This window comes from Monopterus albus, unplaced genomic scaffold (genome assembly GCF_001952655.1).
Source record: "Monopterus albus unplaced genomic scaffold, M_albus_1.0 scaffold313.1, whole genome shotgun sequence".
In the NCBI taxonomy this organism is placed as follows: Eukaryota; Metazoa; Chordata; class Actinopteri; order Synbranchiformes; family Synbranchidae; genus Monopterus; species Monopterus albus.
In genome coordinates, this window is record NW_018128193.1 from 127895 (window position 1) to 146793 (window position 18899).

General features: G+C 42.0%; 2 protein-coding genes across 6 annotated transcripts in view; one reads left to right on the top strand and one right to left on the bottom strand.

Annotated features, from left to right (window-relative positions):
* Window positions 1–15909, top strand: cpsf1 (cleavage and polyadenylation specific factor 1). Its single transcript, XM_020623860.1, has 38 exons — window positions 1–190; window positions 919–1084; window positions 1174–1201; window positions 1300–1433; window positions 1525–1605; window positions 1723–1874; window positions 1985–2131; window positions 2249–2388; window positions 3054–3164; window positions 3253–3346; window positions 3430–3517; window positions 3898–4041; window positions 4229–4280; window positions 4365–4438; window positions 4527–4601; window positions 4709–4789; window positions 5125–5220; window positions 5334–5513; window positions 5691–5832; window positions 6010–6188; window positions 6405–6544; window positions 6621–6801; window positions 6920–7126; window positions 7229–7318; window positions 7400–7546; window positions 7672–7824; window positions 8313–8429; window positions 8727–8817; window positions 9910–9994; window positions 10973–11114; window positions 12554–12706; window positions 12933–13109; window positions 13457–13523; window positions 13618–13665; window positions 13753–13908; window positions 14603–14732; window positions 15480–15618; window positions 15695–15909. The coding sequence occupies exons 2-38, from the start codon at window positions 941–943 to the stop codon at window positions 15740–15742; spliced, it is 4413 nt and encodes a 1470-aa protein (XP_020479516.1). The 5' UTR covers window positions 1–190; window positions 919–940; the 3' UTR covers window positions 15743–15909.
* The window catches only part of adck5 (aarF domain containing kinase 5), a 26965-nt gene continuing 13803 nt past the window's right edge, over window positions 5738–18899 (bottom strand). For 4 of the 5 annotated variants that reach the window (XM_020623864.1, XM_020623863.1, XM_020623861.1 and 1 more), the window contains 6 exons: window positions 18291–18369; window positions 18106–18197; window positions 17658–17910; window positions 16806–16922; window positions 16442–16718; window positions 15542–15627 (listed from right to left, as the gene is read on the bottom strand). In XM_020623864.1, coding sequence (XP_020479520.1) covers window positions 16616–16718; window positions 16806–16922; window positions 17658–17910; window positions 18106–18197; window positions 18291–18369 — 644 coding nt within the window. In that variant the 3' untranslated portion in view covers window positions 15542–15627; window positions 16442–16615. Of the gene's footprint in view, window positions 5823–15541; window positions 15628–16441; window positions 16719–16805; window positions 16923–17657; window positions 17911–18105; window positions 18198–18290; window positions 18370–18899 lie in introns of those variants that run through there. The other variant, XM_020623862.1, reaches the window with a different exon arrangement.

Here is an 18899-nt window from a genome sequence, read left to right on the forward strand (position 1 = left end):
CAAAGTCTGCCGTAATAAGAAAGGTCATAGAAGAAGACTGGCGCAGTCACGGAACAACAGCTAAATACTAGCTTACCTAGCTATTATGATGGATAGCATGAGTTAGTAAACCTGTGGTAAACTAATCCTCAAAATATGACATCGTAAATGTGAACGGAAGAAGAAACACTAAGGCTACAAGCTCTGATAGGTATGCTGACAGATTTAATTCGGGACTTGCAAAGAGGTGCCAAAAATGTAAAAAAATCGCTTCAGTCAGGTGCAGACGCTGTGCCATGCTAGCCAGTATGCTAGGTACAAGTAGCGACATTACCGTTTTGCTAACATGGCTAACGTTAGCGGTTTTTCCATACATGGTGTATTTGAAACTAACTGATAGCTGGGTTATAGGAAATACATTTGTTAGGTGTCAGCGCGAAAGCTAATAATCAGTTTTAGCCGACAAAACCGAGCGCTAACTTTGATCAGTTATAAGGTGGCTAGCTTTTATTTTTAATGGAGGCATCTTTTTGCTTCTTAAAGCAATGCCACTGATTAAACCTCTTATGTTAAATAGCCAGAGTTACAGATATTATAATGTAGTGTGTGTATATGTAAGCCTGTGAAGGAAGTAGGCACTCAGGCGTTTTCTGGAATGAGCTAAACCCAATAAGCTACAAAGATTTGTAAGATTTGATGCTGTCTTTAGGCAACAGTGCATAGAAATGAAATAAACCACAACTGTTAATAAATCGTACAGACTTGAATTCGGTGTGTGATGTATTCACCTTACTATTCATTAAATAACAATCTTAGAATCAGTTCAGCATTGTATGTATTTTGGAGGAAGGTGTGGAGAGTAAGTGCTTGGTGTCTGTATTTTAATTGAAAGAAATGGGACCGTGTAGTGATCCTGACATGAATGTTTCTACTTGTCAGATGCTGACAGCAACCATCCAGGATGTATGCTGTGTACAGACAAGCCCACACCCCCACTGCAGTGGAGTTCTCGGTCTACTGCAACTTTATATCCAGTAAGGAGAAGAATTTGGTCATTGCTGGAACATCTCAACTCTTTGTCTACAGGATTATTCATGATGTGGAGGTAACTATAGCTCTCCTCTTAGCTTCTTTCATTCTGTCAAGTTTTAAAATGTAATTGCAAGACGTGTAACATTTCTGCCATCATTTTAGAGTACATCAAAGGCTGACAAGTCTTCAGGTATGTCCAGAAATCAAACTGAAAGTACAAATTTTATCCCTGATAAATAAAGTGCAGTTTTTGACCAACTTCACTTTTTCCTCCTCCTCCTCTTCCAGATTCCAAATCTCGTAAGGAGAAGCTGGAGCAGGTGGCATCTTTTTCTCTTTTTGGTAATGTTATGTCCATGGCCAGTGTGCAGCTTGTAGGAGCCAGCAGAGATGCACTCCTTCTCAGTTTCAAAGATGCCAAGGTATCATTGTCATAAGCTGTGAACTACCTGAACTTTTAAATGGCTAAACCAGTTTTTGACTGACATCTGGGTATGTTTGTTCTCTCTCTAGTTGTCTGTAGTAGAATATGACCCTGGCACACATGACCTCAAGACACTGTCTCTTCATTACTTTGAGGAACCCGAGCTCAGAGTATGTAGCAAGAAGAATGTGGATAATATGTGAAATTTCTCTCTGAGGTGGAGTAAATGTTGACATGCATGTTGGAATGAACGGTTTAACTAATTTGCACTCTTTTTACATTTTTAGGATGGCTTTGTCCAGAATGTACATATTCCCATTGTCCGTGTCGATCCAGAGAATCGCTGTGCTGTAATGCTTGTTTATGGTACCAAGCTTGTAGTGTTGCCATTCAGGAAAGACACACTGTCTGATGAACAGGAGGGTGGAGTTGGAGAAGGGTATGCCTGCAGTTCACTACACACTCTGCTTATTAACGTGTTTTAGCATCCTAAAAATTATGTTGTCTGATAATGTAGAATATAACACTGTCTATACATCTCATCTGCAGACCTAAATCCAGCTTCCTACCCAGCTACATCATCGATGTCCGCGAACTGGACGAGAAGCTGCTAAACATCATCGACATGAAATTCTTGCATGGCTACTATGAGCCCACATTGCTCATCCTGTTTGAGCCCAACCAGACATGGCCTGGGTCAGTCTGCCACATTATAAATTATACTGTAACACCCACTTTATTTGTTTTCCTCAACTAGTTGATACATTAACCAAAGGTTAAGGGTATTTTCTCTGTTATTGGTCACATTCACAGGCGCGTGGCTGTGCGTCAGGACACTTGTAGCATTGTGGCCATCTCTCTCAACATCATGCAGAGGGTCCATCCTGTCATCTGGTCCCTCAGCAATCTGCCCTTTGACTGTACACAGGTCATGGCTGTTCCAAAACCCATCGGTGAGCTCCCTCAATTCTCTCCTTTTATTATGACGTCTGAACTTCGGCAGGATAAAAATACCAGTTTTCAGATTAATTGCATTTGTGATTTGAACTATTCAGTATTGCTTCTTGAAATCCTGAGACAACCCTTACATTTGCACTTTTTCTGAGTAAATGTACATCTGTGTTAAATGTTGCATGTATGCAGAGGTTACTTGTTGTAAGTGGGTCAGTGTGGGCTGCATGATGTGTAAAATGTCTATGTGAATAACGAGTTGTTAAAAAGTGCACAAAAAGGTTATGGGCCGGCTGTGGCTCAGGAGGTAGAGCGGTTGTTCCCTAACCAAAAGAGTGGCTATATTAGCCACACTGAGTCCCAACAAACCTGTAAACTGGCATGAATAATTACAGTCTATGTGGACGCACTGCAGTTTATAGACTGTTGGGACTCTGGATGGTTATGAGATGTGAGGAAGCATTTTATGCAACATTTGGTACACGAATCATTATGAATCACATCAGATTATCAATATCCAGCCTTAAAATGAACAGCACACTTGCTATGAAGAACTAACTAATCAGGAATGAATCTGATTCTTTAAAAGTATTGTATAGTGTGAAGAATTATCCCAGATTGTTGAAGTGTTGTTACTTTGTGTTGATTACATATCAAATCTTTCCAGGTGGTGTGGTAGTGTTTGCTGTGAATTCATTGCTGTATCTGAACCAAAGTGTTCCACCATATGGAGTTTCTTTAAATTCTCAGACAACTGGGACTACAGCCTTCCCACTGCGTAAGCATGCTTTGATAATGCCCAACTGTACTACAGCTCGTTTTAATATATACGCCATTTGATACTTCTTGATGTTTTGGTTACACAGGTGTACAGGATGAAGTGAAGCTCACGCTCGACTGTTCCCAGTCAGATTTTATTGCCAGTGATAAAATGGTCATCTCATTGAAAGGAGGAGAAATGTGAGTCATTAAAATTCCCAGCACACCATATGTGAACAGTATTGACAGTTTGTTTCTGTTCTGATGGCGATGTTGTCTTGCAGTTACGTGTTGACCCTCATTACCGACGGCATGAGGAGTGTTCGGGCTTTCCACTTTGACAAAGCAGCTGCCAGTGTCCTCACAACTTGTGTAAGTTCAGTTTGTAGCTTGCAGCCACAATGGTCTAATGATGATACATTTATTTAAAAAGACCCTTCTTTTATATTTTTTGGACAAACACAGAAGGCAAGAGGGATTAAGGTTTGACTGACATGAGGTTTGAAGGCGGACACCAGTACTTTAAGATTAAAGCTGCTGAATGTTGCAGAATTACAATTTTTAAACCATAAAACATTAACAGGGAGAGAAAAAAAATCAGCATAAAATCATCAGACTTTACCCAAAAATCCATAGGTAGGTATGACTGGCATTTTAGGATATAAAATCCATACAGAATATTTACTATATTTGTCAGCTTTTAGGGAATTTAGGCATAAACACTTTGCCAAACTGATGCCTTACACCTCCAGATGGTGACCATGGAGCCTGGCTACCTTTTCCTGGGTTCACGCCTTGGAAATTCTCTGCTCCTGAAGTACACAGAGAAACTTCAGGAGACACCACTGGAGGAGGGCAAAGAAAAGCAGGAGAAAGAGAAGGATAAAGAGAAACAGGTAAGTTGCTGTGAAGCATCACTGGTTTGCACACATTTATTTTCACTTGCTTTGTGCCTTTCTAGTTAGAGCAGTTGGTTTATATAAGGCACTTAGCAGTCTTTAAATGTGTACAGCACACACTGCATTTGGAAGAATTCCTCTTGTATCTGACAGCTTGCTGTCACCATATTCTAATGAATTCCAGGAGGAACCACCAAACAAAAAGAAGCGAGTCGATTCTTCTACCAACTGGACTGGTATGTTAAAATGTAGTTTTTGATGGGTGCCCCATGTATGTATGACAACCTGTGTTATGCATTATTACTTTTTTGTTTGGACAGATGAGGTGGATGAGATAGAGGTATATGGAAGTGAGGCCCAGTCAGGCACTCAGCTGGCCACCTATTCCTTTGAGGTAGGAAAGCCCAAAGGTTTTATTGCTTTTTATGTAAATGTGGCTCTTTGTCTAATGTGACTGACAGACGTTTTCTGTTTTCATACAGGTGTGTGATAGTATACTCAACATTGGACCTTGTGTAAATGCCTCTATGGGGGAGCCTGCTTTCTTGTCTGAAGAGGTATAGATATTTGAAACACTTTGTTGAGTCTCTGGACACTGGTTTCTGCTGTAGATGCTACAGCAGACAATTCTATTTGAGGTTGCTGATTTTGGTTTGACCCACAGTTTCAGAGCAACCCTGAGCCTGACCTGGAGGTTGTAGTGTGCTCTGGTTACGGCAAGAATGGTGCACTGTCTGTGCTTCAGGTAAATCCTCCACATTGAATGTGTGTGTTTTCTATGCATGTGTGTTTAGTTAGGTTAGGTGTATGCACGATAACTGTTACTGCACCGTCCTAAAACCTGCGGTCGCGAGGGTCGTCTGCCGCAAGTCCAGTGATGGTGCTAAAGTGAAGTCTGGGTCTACCAGGGCTGCCTCAGAGATCGACGGAGTAGCCTATAAACACCCCAGACACAAGCTGATGCTCTGAGTTGTTTTTGAATGCACACAGCAAAAGCTTGTGTGAGTCACAACACTAGAATTGTTTCTCTGGGTTATTTTCCTTCTTCCATGCTTTGATTAGTTTCCATTCTGTTCTCAGAGAAGTATCCGACCCCAGGTAGTCACTACGTTTGAGTTGCCAGGTTGTCACGACATGTGGACAGTCATCGCAAGTGAGGTCAAGGAAGACAAAAAAGTACTGCTTCTACATTTCCTAATTAACAGCTTGTAATCAACCTTAAACATGTTCAGTTATAGATAGTGGTGCCTTAGTATTTTACAGTAAGATGTTTCTCGCTCCTGTCCCAGGCTGTAAAAACCGATGAATTAGAGGACGGGGTAGAGACTGAAACTGGTGACGATGGTGACGAGGGAGAAAAGGAGGAGGAGGAGAAGGATAAAGAGGAGGAGGAGAAGACCGAGCCTCCCCTGGAGGATGATATGAAGAAGCACGGTTTTCTCATTCTGAGCAGAGAAGATTCAACCATGGTAAAAACACCACATCAGTGCACATTTTGTATCTTTCTGTTTTGATCTGAACAAATGCAAAGATAAGTTTTAAAAAACCTCTCTGCTGATTCTAGAGAAAAACATGTAATAGAATGTGTATGTTATCTAATGTAGCTTGGCTATGGTTGTGTATAAACTAACTCTGTTTTTGTGTAGATACTTCAGACTGGTCAGGAGATCATGGAGCTGGACACCAGTGGTTTCGCCACCCAGGGTCCCACTGTGTTCGCTGGAAACATTGGTGACAATAAGTACATCATCCAAGTCTCCCCCATGGGGATCCGGCTGCTGGAAGGAGGTAAAATAAGACCAGAAAGATAGAAAAAATGTTAAAAAATGGTGACACACGAGTGATTAAATTTTCTACATTTGCTTGTTACAGTAGCAAAAAATAATAGAAGTAAGGAGGAAGACATGGATAATAAAGCAAACTGAACCAAAGCCATTCACGGGCATGCTTTCTCAATCCTCTCAGTGAAACAGCTCCACTTCATCCCCGTGGACCTGGGCTCTCCCATAGTGCATTGCTCCATAGCCGATCCTTACGTGATAATCCTGACTGCAGAGGGGCAGGTCACCATGTTTATGCTGAAGACTGACTCGTACATGGGAAAGGCACAAAGGCTGGCTCTGCAGAAACCACAGATCCCCACTGTGAGTAAATCATACTTATCATAGTAGGTTTTTGTTTGACAGATCGTCCCCCTACTGGCCAAAGTGAAGTTCTTGTGTGAGAGTGGCTGGTTCTGCTGTTTCAAAATAATGGCAACATGCAAATGCACACCCTTCATTGGAAACTAGATTCACAGAATTCACTTAAGTAGCTCATACCAGCAATCAGCTTGGTTAAAACGACCTTTCACTCCACAGCAAGCACGTGTGATCACACTGTGTGCGTACCGAGACGTAAGCGGCATGTTCACCACAGAAAACAAAGTGAGCTGCTCTGTCAAAGAGGACACTTTTTTCAGGAGTCAGTCTGAAGCAGAGACCGTCATCCAGGACCTCAGGTAAGAACTTAGATGCCCTCCATATTGAAACATGCAACCATATTTATGGACTGATTGTTGTTAAATATGTGTGTAGTAACACAGTGGATGATGAAGAGGAGATGCTGTATGGAGACTCCAGCACTAGTGCAGCGTCTGCAAAGGAGGAAATCAGCCGCGGCTCTGTGGCACCAGCACCCTCTGGAAGTGAGGGAAGCCCGAGCAAAGCAGAGCCCACACACTGGTGCATGATCATCAGGGAAAATGGTGTCATGGAGGTTAGGGTTATTCTCTAGCATTGTAAGATTATGTACAAGACTTTAATCCGTGAAAAAAGAATTTGTTGAGGCTGTTTCTGTATGAACTGTTTTATGGTTCTTGCCTTTGTTCCGATAGATTTACCAGCTGCCAGACTGGCGGCTGGTGTTCCTGGTGAAGAACTTTCCTGTTGGTCAGAGGGTGCTGGTTGACAGTTCCTCTGGCCAATCGGCAACACAGGGGGAGGCTAAAAAGGAAGAAGTAACCCGTCAAGGAGATATCCCATTAGTCAAAGAAGTAGCTTTGGTTTCACTTGGCAACAATCATAGCAGACCATATTTACTGGTGGGTTTTTGCTTTGAGAGCCTTTGATTTGTTGTGTGTGTTTCACTTGAGTGATAAAAAGAAAATACATAGTTTGAATGTGACTGTTTTCTGTCCTTCTAGGTCCATGTGGAGCAGGAGCTTCTGATCTATGAAGCATTCCCATACGATCAACAGCAGCCACAGAACAACTTGAAAGTCCGCTTCAAAAAAGTAAGAGCCAAGTTGATAAATACGGCCTGCATCACATGATTTTCTGATGAAGTGGATCCTAACATTGATGACTCTGCACAGGTGCCCCACAACATAAACTTCAGAGAGAAGAAATCGAAGCTTAAGAAGGACAGGAAGGCAGAGAGCGGCGCAGCCGAGGACGGTTCAGCTGTGAAAAGTCGCATTACCCGGTTCCGATACTTCGAGGACATTTCTGGATACTCAGGGGTAAGGGGGTTACTGTCCCAAAAGTTAGCTCAGGATTCCAGCCCCACCATCAGTGGTTTGAAGAACTTTATCAACCATGTCAGGTTGAAAAAAATGAAGTCATTTTCCATGTTCCTTGTTGACAGGTGTTTATCTGTGGGCCATCTCCTCACTGGATGCTGGTCACCTCTCGGGGGGCGATGAGGCTTCACCCTATGACCATTGATGGCTCCATTGAGTCTTTCTCCCCTTTCCATAACATCAACTGCCCCAAAGGTTTTCTCTACTTCAACAAACAGGTACACAGGGGATATGTTTCACTTTGGTGGGGTCCGTAATCAATGGACAATCTTTTCTTCCATTGCAGACTTTTAACTGTTACAGTAGTTTTACATGGCAGACAGGTCTGAATACTACAATACCCACAGGTCTTGACTGCTGTTGCTTTGAAGAAGCCAATTAGAGTCCGAGTTGGTACAAATTCAAAACACACCATAGCATTTAACCAAATTTCTCCAAAACTGACCCAGAATCTGAGCCGCAGATTATAAATTGGTTTTCTCTAGTGATCCATTAGTGGAGCACACAGCAGAATATGAAGCACCTCAAAGAGTCCTAGTTTAGTTGTCACCTAATGATTTTATGTACAGGGTGGTACATGTGTAATTGCTATTCTAAAAATGAGATTGACATTGTTCACCTTATCAGTTTATCATTTGGTTCATGTTAACTTTCCATTTTTCTTTCATCCAGCTTGTTTTCATTGTGTCTGTGTGTTATCCCGCAGGGTGAGCTGAGGATCAGCGTTCTGCCCACCTATCTGTCCTATGATGCCCCTTGGCCAGTCAGAAAAATCCCACTGAGGTGCACCGTTCACTATGTTTCCTACCATGTCGAATCCAAGGCAAGGTTCCTCTCGCTCAGCCCACACAGCACCAGAGGCACCAAAGCAGCGGCGTGACACAAATTCCAACTGAAACATTCCCCAGACTCGCACACCTCCACTTGCATAGCACCATGAAAAATAAAAGCATAGTGATCAGGCTGCTTTGAAAAGCTGGAGGTGAAAACCCTCTGGCCTTAAAGTTTTTTTTTGTTTTTTTTTTTCTGCAAGAGAAAAAAAAATCAATGAGTGCGACTTTGAAAGGATTAGTCTTTGATGTGAAATGTGTTTATGTGATTTTGGATGTTTCCCTCTCAGGTGTATGCTGTGTGCACCAGTGTGAAAGAACCCTGCACTCGCATCCCAAGAATGACTGGAGAGGAGAAGGAGTATGAAGTCATAGACCGAGGTCCCGCATGAACACACGCACACACAGTCACACACAGTGGTTTCCTCAACATGCCCACAGCTCTGTCAGAAAATTGCAGAACTCCCTCATCAACAGCACCGGCCTTGTACCAGATGGGTTCTTCACTGATTTTAAACCATATGTCATCGAAGACTTATTTTAAAAAGGGTGTGGTTACAATATTTTTTATACAGTTGAATCCTCAGTGTCAACTTTGAATTCATACTTCTACCACCTGGCAGAAGATGGGCATTTCAGCCATTAGTTTTTTTTTTGTTTGTTTTGACATTTCAAATTTGTAGTTATTTCAGTTTATCAATTTCTTTTACTATTTGACCTATTTATCTTCTAACGACTATTTTAACTGTTTTGTTTCTTGTAGCCAGCTGGTTCAACTCTTTATTTGGGTTTTTTCTGATACTGGCGATAAAACAATACCTTTAAAATGGTGCCTGTGACATTGGGAATGTTTTTAATGTTGTTTCTGTTCATTCCCTGCTTCTAAGCTCAGTGGAAAATGGAACGCAGCATAATTGTAACGATAGCGTTGGCACAGGACGTGCAATGATTCTTGTGTTGTTTGTTTCACAGCACCAGAGGGCAAATATTTCAATCAGGAGGCATTTAAGTGGCACCAGAATCTGCACTGTGATTTGGTCCAGTAGATACTGATTGTATAGGAACTGGTGCCATTATTGGCACCAGGTTTTGGTATCCAACCCTACTCTTTATAGATCACTTCTAGCTACTATTTAAAAAAAATTGCATATCTCTTTAGCAAACCACTTTTTATGAATTCCTGGAGTTATTATTCCAACAGGTTATAAATTACTTTTAATTAACCATTTCCACCTCCCATTTCCAGCCAGATATTTTCACCAATGTGTTCACTTAGAAACTGTGTTCACACACACTCGGTCACGACACATGGTGTTAGTGCATTACAACTGACTGAGTCAGGTAGCTGAGAGGCCCTTTGTAGCATGTAGTACTTTTTCTAAACATCAGAATTGCAGCAGTTTATGCACACAGACATAAATACTGTTCATGACTATACTAGTCTATGGTTGTTTCTCCTCTGTCACACTGCAGATGAACGCTACATTCATCCTCAGCAGGAGAAGTTCTCCATCCAGCTCATCTCTCCAGTCAGCTGGGAGGCCATTCCCAACACAAGGTAAAAGCTTTGTTACTTATGCATTGCACCTTTTTAAAGAACAAGCGTGCAGTTTGCAGAATTGATTCGATCACCTTGTTTTCATAGACATTAGGCAGCCATTAAAAAAGGTTCACACAAGGTTGTCCCACTGGAGGCTTTGTGCTGCTTCTAGAGCATTGTGGGGTTTGAATTGAAAATCATTGGTCATTCATTCAAGTTGTAGACAGTTTCGTCTCACATGGCTGCTTCCCCTTGTTTTAGTGAGTCACTTGGTGATGGTGGGTCATTTGTTCCTGTTCCTTTATGTTCATTCATTTTCTACCGCTTAGTCCCTAACGGGGTCACGGGGGGGCTGGAGCCAATCCCAGCCGGCAATCGGGCGAAGGCAGGGTACACCCTGGACAGGTCCCAGGTGGGGCCCGAACCCAGAACCTTCTCGCTGTGAGGCAACGGTGCTAACCACTGTGCCACCGTGCTGCCCCTTGTTCCTTTATGTGTTCTGCATTATTATTAACTGTTAACTGTCACTGCGACTGCTTTTCTGTAAAGCGCTGAACCACATAAGGAAGTCTGGCTTGCAGAGGTTCTGTATCGTGTTAGGGCACTGATTGTGTGAGATTATATTTCTTTTCTGTTAGGTGGATTATTATAGCATGCCAACATCTCTGTGTAAATATGACAGGCCATCAGAAATAGCCACATGCATTCTATCAAAAAACACTAAGAAGCTAACTCCTGTATCAATTTTCCGATTTGTGTCAATTTATCTTTACCCCATTATAAAATAAAGAAAAATACAATTTAAAAGACACTTACTGTCTGGATAAATTGAAGATTTATGGGTGTTGCTCTTCATAAACAGTGAAACTAACATTCTGCAATGAACTGCTGATCCTGTACAGTGCCATAGCAGATGAGATGTCATATATAGTCATCCATATGAAACAGGAGCTGAGAAGGTATGCGAATGTGCTCTGACATCTCTGTCTTCCTAAGGATTGACCTGGAGGAGTGGGAACATGTGACCTGTATGAAGACGGTGGCATTGAGGAGTCAGGAGACTGTGTCCGGACTGAAGGGCTACATCGCAGCAGGGACCTGCCTGATGCAGGGGGAGGAAGTCACCTGCAGGGGCCGGGTGAGCTGCACACATCCTGACTAGCACTCTGACTGTTGTCTTGCATTTGAAAGCCTGAGGAAAATGGGTCGTTCAAGACATTGTTCAGAAGAACAGCGTACTTTGATTAAAAAGTTGATTGGAGAGGGGAAAACCTATAAAGAGGTGCAAAAAATTATAGGCTGTTCAGCTAAAATGATCTCCAATGCCTTAAAATGGAGAGCAAAACCAGAGAGACGTGGAAGAAAACGGAAGACAACCATCAAAATGGATCGAAGAATAACCAGAATGGCAAAGGCCCAGCCAATGATCAGCTCCAGGATGATCAAAGACAGTCTGGAGTTACCTGTAAGTACTGTGACAGTTAGAAGACGTCTGTGTGAAGCTAATCTATTTTCAAGAATCCCCCGCAAAGTCCCTCTGTTAAAAAAAAGGCACGTGCAGAAGAGGTTACAATTTGCCAAAGAACACATCAACTGGCCTAAAGAGAAATGGAGGAACATTTTGTGGACTGATGAGAGTAAAATTGTTCTTTTTGGGTCCAAGGGCCACAGACAGTTTGTGAGACGACCCCCAAACTCTGAATTCAAGCCACAGTACACAGTGAAGACAGTGAAGCATGGTGGTGCAAGCATCATGATATGGGCATGTTTCTCCTACTATGGTGTTGGGCCTATTTATCGCATACCAGGGATCATGGATCAGTTTGCATATGTCAAAATACTTGAAGAGGTCATGTTGCCTTATGCTGAAGAGGACATGCCCTTGAAATGGTTGTTTCAACAAGACAATGACCCCAAACACACTAGTAAACGAGCAAAGTCTTGGTTCCAAACCAACAAAATTAATGTTATGGAGTGGCCAGCCCAATCCCCGGACCTTAATCCAATCGAGAACTTGTGGGGTGATATCAAAAATGCTGTTTCTGAAGCAAAACCAAGAAATGTAAATGAATTGTGGAATGTTGTTAAAGAATCATGGAGTGTAATAACAGCTGAAAGGTGCCACAAGTTGGTTGACTCCATGCCACACAGATGTGAAGCAGTTATAAAAAACTGTGGTCATACAACTAAATATTAGTTTAGTGATTCACAGGATTGCTAAATCCTAGAAACAAAAACGTTTGTACAAAATAGTTTTGTGTTTGTACAGTCAACGGCAGACACTGCTATTTTTTTGAACACACCCCTTTCAACTAATTGCCCAATTGCACAGCCTTAAGAGCGTGCATATCATGAATGCTGGGTCTTGTTTGCTTTCTGAGAATCTACTGCACCTACTGGTAACTTGTTTGCCATGTAGCAATAAAAAATATACTAAAAACCTGGATTATTCTGGTTAGTCACATTGTACTGCTATTATTTTGAACAATACTGTACATGGGTTCCTCAGTGTCTTAACAGGGACAAAAATAAGAAATGAAAACATCTGCTGAAGACTTGTTTAAATTTTGTGTTCAGATTTTGATCCTGGATGTGATTGAAGTGGTGCCAGAGCCAGGCCAGCCCCTCACCAAGAACAAGTTCAAAGTGCTGTATGAGAAGGAACAGAAGGGTCCAGTGACAGCGCTGTGCCACTGCAACGGGTACCTGGTGTCAGCCATTGGACAAAAGGTCTCATATTATAGCAGCTGCACCTCACTTAGATGGGATTAGTAAAAACCTTCTTGTGTCATATTCTATATACTTATAAACAATAAGAGAACTGGACTTGAAAATTGCCTGGAAATTCTACTCTGTTAAAAGGAGGTATCCTGTGTAGATGTTGGATGGCATACTAGTGACAGACTATCCTAACCGAAAAATGAAGCCTAGTCTAATGACCTTTGTGTTCCTGCAGATCTTCCTGTGGGTTCTGAAGGACAATGATCTGACCGGCATGGCTTTCATTGATACCCAGCTCTACATCCACCAGATGATCAGCATAAAGAATTTCATCCTGGCTGCTGACCTGATGAAAAGTATCTCACTGCTGCGCTACCAGGAGGAGAGCAAGACTCTGTCACTCGTGAGCAGGGTGAGGAGCAGTTCACTGTCAACTGATGAAAGATACAGTTAGGGGTGAATTCGGGCCCTTTAGTTTAGTTCTGTCTTCTTAGAGTTTGGGTGGAGGCAGGGAGAGCTTCCAATCAATCAACCAACCCTGAGCGTTGTATTCATTTGTAGAGATTTACTGTAACCTGTGGGCTTCTGTACAAGCAGCTCAGTGTTTTTTGATTAAGACACACAAGTGAGTATCGATTGCATGTCTATGGTGGGTATTTGGATTCAGTCGAGCTCATCTTGAAGAGAGCAGCTCTGGCAGCAAGAGATTGTTCAGGGACTGTTGCTGCATTTATCTGTTTTCTTATTGCTTTGGCACAGGATGCAAAGCCTCTGGAGGTCTACAGCATCGAATTCATGGTGGATAACAACCAGCTTGGATTCTTGGGTAATGTTTCAATGCCATTTGGAAGAACATTCAGTTACATTTTTAAAACATTTCCTTCTCTTCTCATTAACCTGTAATTTTCTGTTAATTTCAGTGTCAGATCGAGACAAGAACCTTTACATATATATGTATTTACCTGAAGGCAAGTCATATTGTTGGATATATAAATGTAAAGTAACTCAGTATCAAGTGCACATTCAATCATATAACGTGTGACCTGTGTTTGCAGCTAAAGAGAGCTTTGGAGGAATGCGTCTGTTGAGGCGAGCTGACTTTAATGCCGGAGCCCAAATTAACACATTCTGGCGGATGCCGTGCAGAGGAGCCCTGGACACTGGCAGCAAGAAGGCTCTGACCTGGGACAACAAGCACATCACATGGTTTGGTAAGTGGCCAGGACTCCTGTGTTCTTATTTTTATTCACTGGTAATTTGGTTGCAGTGAGCCTTTACATGAATCTAAGGAAAAAAAGGTTCATCTCCTTTGAAGTGCTAAAGGAAAAAACTATATCCAAATATTTAGGACAGATACATTGTCAGTGGCATAGGATTTTCTTTTTGTTTTGCTGTTGAATTTATTGTTCACTACGATCTGTCATCTTATTTTTGTTCTTGTCTACATTTGCTTAGGAAAGTTTTTTTTTTTTATTCCAAGTTGTTGTTATTGTCCTACACCTGTGCCCAACTGGGTTGGATATACTCATGTTCAAATGGTAGACATGGATGGTCACCAAAATCTACACTTAAGGGGAAGGGGACAAAACTAAATAACAGTATCTCAGAAAATACTGAAATAGCCACCTATGTCGACAGCAGTGTTGCCAGATTACTCTTTATGTGATCAGACAGTTAAAGTGGTTTTGTGGGCTTTTGATAATTTGTGCAAGGTTTAATATCACTTGTTTGTGATGATATAAAAGAAGGCTCTATCAGTGTATCTTGGGTCCAAATGTGTTGTTCCACTTGACTTTTCTGAATTGCATTACAATTCTAGAACTGACATCCTGTAAATGCATCTCAGATCGTCACATACCCAAGTGCTGAAAGTGGAGTAAACCAGGTTTCTCTGTGTTCCCAAAGCAACCCTAGACGGAGGAGTCGGCTTGCTCCTCCCCATGCAGGAGAAGACTTACCGACGGCTACTGATGTTACAGAATGCCCTCACCACCATGCTGCCTCACCATGCCGGTCTAAACCCGAAGGCTTTCAGGTTTGTGCCTCCCTATAGTACCTACCACACATTAGAAGCCACTGTTCAAAAAGGAGATATTTTCTCGTACTGGGCCCCCCCCCCCCCCCCCCCGCCACAGTACTAGTGACAGTGAGATAATAGACAGTTGAGTGCAAAGTCCTGCAGCCCTGTACTTTGAAAAGGCAAAAAGAGTAAAACTGATTTTTTTTTTTTCTCAACATAATATTTAATGCACATTCAGGCAGTACAACTGTTCCTTCAGCAACAAGTGATCAGGGAGTGTATAAAAAGAAAGTCAGAGTAAAATAATGAAAATCATATCAGTGCAGACGTTTGGATCCCCCTTTATCAAATGTTCTCTAATACTTTGTATGTCTTCCTAACCTCCTCCAGCCTCTTTGGATACCATCTGAGCAACATTTGTATCCTTTCAGGTGTAATTTTAGCCCATTCTTCGTGGCATACTTGTCTACCTGCTATGTACAGCCCTCTATCATTGAAAACCAGTGGATTGATTTGAAGAGGGCTGTACATAGCAGGCAGCCCAGCAATCTGGTAGACTTGGGAACAAGTATGCCATGAAGAACGGGCTAAAATTACACCTGAAAGGATACAAACATTGCTCAAAGAGGTTGGGGGAGGTTAGGGAGGACACAGAGTATTAGAGAATATTTTATAAAGGGGAATGCAAGCTTTTGCACTCAACTGTAAATATACATCTTAATAGTAGCTGATATAATTGTCCCATTTGTATTGCATGTCCAGAATGCTACACAGTGACAGACGGAGCCTGCAGAATGCTGTGAGGAACATCCTGGATGGAGAGCTCCTCAACAAGTACTTGTACCTCAGCACAATGGAGCGCAGTGAGCTGGCCAAGAAGATTGGTACCACACAAGACATAGTAAGTCCACTAACAGAAAAGATGAAGCACGGAAATGAGTTTTCATATTGTGATTCAATTTCTTGTGACTTTGTAGATCCTGGACGACCTTCTGGAGATCGACAGAGTGACAGCTCATTTCTGAGAGCAACACTCCCATGTCTTCTCCACTGAACGCTGTTTTATACTAAGTGGAAACATTTTGTTATGGCCATATGTGGGCAACCCTTTTGTTTTTCTTACTGCTAGACAAAAAAAGAGGGCAGCCATGTTTTCTTATATTTTGTATTAAAAAATCAACTATCTTCACAAGCCTAATGTATTTGGAATTTATTCACACTGAGGTTACAGTGACAGACAGGAATGGCTTAAAAAGGAGGTAGAATATTTTCTTATTAAATAAGTGAAAAACTTTTGGCTAGGTGGCACTGCACAGTTTTTAATCAACAGTGTGTGCTTATGGTGGAGTAGGTCAGGGGAAACAAAAAAAAATTTCCTTAACCTTCTTTATGTTTCACTCCAGTGAGGATGCAGCTAAACAGCCATTGTGTTGAGCTTGTTTCATGCCCTTGGTTCTGCTATTACAAATTACACATAGAAATCAATGGCTCCATGTCATGCAGTGTTCACAGCTGCTACGGCAAATAGGTAAATGTTTCTCTAAAACAAACTACCATTTAAAATATCTTAGTTTGATTTCAGAGTGGCATTTTACTAAGATGTAAATATACCACATAAAAGAAGCGCAATTTGTAATTAAAAAAAAACCTCATAGGCTACAACTCGGGCCTCAAGGAGTCTACTCTGAAGTATGTTTTATGCTGAAGTTTAAAAACATGCTCACCCCTTTTTGAAGATGTCATTTCTGACACAGTTGACGATGTGATTTGGTGCAGCACTTATGACAGTAGCAGTACTTGGACCTGCTCCAGTAAGGAAAGGCTCTTTGTTGTTGGATTAACTTGTGCCTGGAAAAGGTCCTCAATCTCTGTTTCCGCAGAGTGTGGGAAGTGGTGCACTATCTCAGGTACTCGTACATGTCAGCATCCAGAGACAGAAGACCAAAGTACGACAGCAGGCTCAGGAACGCATGTGTCAGACTCATCATCGCCATCTCCATTCTGTAGAAGAGTCACAATTTGGAGGCTCCAATCACAAAACACAATAACTATATATGCGCTATTGATGCACACTGGATGAGTGTTTACCTCAAAGCCAGCTCAAACTTGACACTCTCCCATGTTGTCCTAACCCAGCTGATAACCCAGAGCCTGGGCAGCATGCCTGCCTTCTCTGCCTGAATCTTCCCCCAGCCTCGCACCGCACTACAATACAACATTGTGTACATCATATTCAAAGACACTTGTGACATTCACAAACATAATTTTCGCAATAGGTTATCTACATTGCTAACATAGTAGATGACGCATTCCTCTGTAGCTGAAATGTTGCCTACAGTGCTACCTTGTGGCATCAATATCTATTACTTGGCAGTTAATAATGCAAGTTAATGGAGGGAGAGTAGCTTCTATTAGTAGTTTCTCAGTACTAGCACCACTGCAGTGGTTGTTCTACAGTTTATTATGAACTACTGGGAAAACTGGAGCAAGTAACTTGGTGATTTGGCTGCAGGTGCACAATGTTTCCAGAGCAATACTAGATACCTAGTCAGCTGTCAGTCTAAATGCTGTTCTGCCAGGAATGAGATACTTTGTTGGCCTTCGTGTAATCACATTTAAACATCCAGTGATATTTTGCAATCAGCTGATAAACTCGGTGCATCAGATTAGTCATGTTTACTCAGTAAACTGGAACTGCAATTAGCAACCCATGCAATAGTTGCTTAAGTCCCGGAGAGGACTGGGAGTGGGTTAAATGTCATTTGTGACATGTTCTGGCTGAAACTCTCAACATGTAGCCAAGTGACCACTGAGTCGCTGCTATAAACTACATTAATCCCTGTTTTCTGATAATTCTCTGCCACTGGATGGTGTATTTGCCCATTAACTGCCCTTCACTCCCCTAACAGTGACTGTAATGTAAAGGCAAGAGACACTGACCTCTTGGCCATGACAAAGTAGCGGTCCACTGGTGCTCCAAGTTTGATGTTAATGCTTCGAACTGTGTTAATGTTCCGGAAAACCAGCAGCATGGGCCGGGGCATGGACTTGAGCACCTCCATGATTCTTTCGAAGTGGTAGATGGCCATGTCACGCATGTAGGCCGTCTCCTCTCTGCTCAGGATGTTAGACAGACCCAAGTCCTGCAGGCTGATGGGTCGCTGCAGCAGCATCTCACAGAAGAGGAAGTACTCTGCAAACATCCAATTACCATTTCGTTGTGTAGCAGTAAAGTGAATCCTCTTGACACATTAAGAAGTAATCCAAAAACTGACACGGTAACTTCTAAAACTAAATTCTCTCATATTGTATTTTAATACTCAAATTCTCCCCAATATTTAACCTTTACAGACATGCTACTTTCAAGAATGGCATGCAGTTTCCTCACCTTTGACCCCAAGGGCATTAGAGTACTTCTTCATTGCAGCTTCATCTCGCAAGACTATGGACCGCCACAGCTTACATAAGGCCTCTCGATCTCTAAGGGCAAAGGTCACAGTTGATACATACAGTATACACACTGACGGCAAAACACTCAGACGTCTCTGTTACATGAACAAATCCGAATCTTACTGTTGACTGAGGTATTCATACAAGCCGTGGTCCAATAGCACCAGCTCTGCCTTTTTATCAGGACCTCGTCTCACTAGAACTGCCAACACAGAGACGCTGTTATTGAGGACACGTGAATCAGGCCAAATCTTCACATTCTCATAGAGGTTTGCGTTCAACGTCTGAAAGGCCAAAAGCCATGGATTAGCTACTGCTTTGCATTTTAACACTTGCATATAGCATCTCTCATTTCAAAATGTCCTTATCTCGTATTATCCTACAGAAAACCACATCATGTTCAAAGCCTATAAAGGTAACTTGAAGTTCCAGTTTACAAAGCTGCAAGAATGGCTGGACACTACACAAGGAGCCAGTCACTGTTTAAGTTAATGTACTTAATGAGACTAGAGATGGAAGACGTGATAACTATAACCATGTTGTTTGGAGAGCCAGAGGCTTTGAGCCAACCACAAACTACCAGTATGTCTGATCCTTTGTGATCTTAAAGCTCCTGCAAATAAGTAACTCAACATCCAAAAGCAATATTAGCCATTAAAAGATACTCCACTACCAGTAAAAGTACTGCACTGAAAATATTAGTTGAGGAAACACACAGAAGTATCTACCTAA

Bases quoted from the DNA above. Each gene is read 5' to 3' on its own strand.
- cpsf1 (XM_020623860.1), top strand. From the start codon at position 941: ATGTATGCTGTGTACAGACAAGCCCACACCCCCACTGCAGTGGAGTTC. The intron at 3,518-3,897 runs GTAAGTTCAGTT...TTACACCTCCAG, and splicing joins CCAGTGTCCTCACAACTTGT to ATGGTGACCATGGAGCCTGG. The intron at 7,547-7,671 runs GTAAGGGGGTTA...CCTTGTTGACAG, and splicing joins ACATTTCTGGATACTCAGGG to GTGTTTATCTGTGGGCCATC.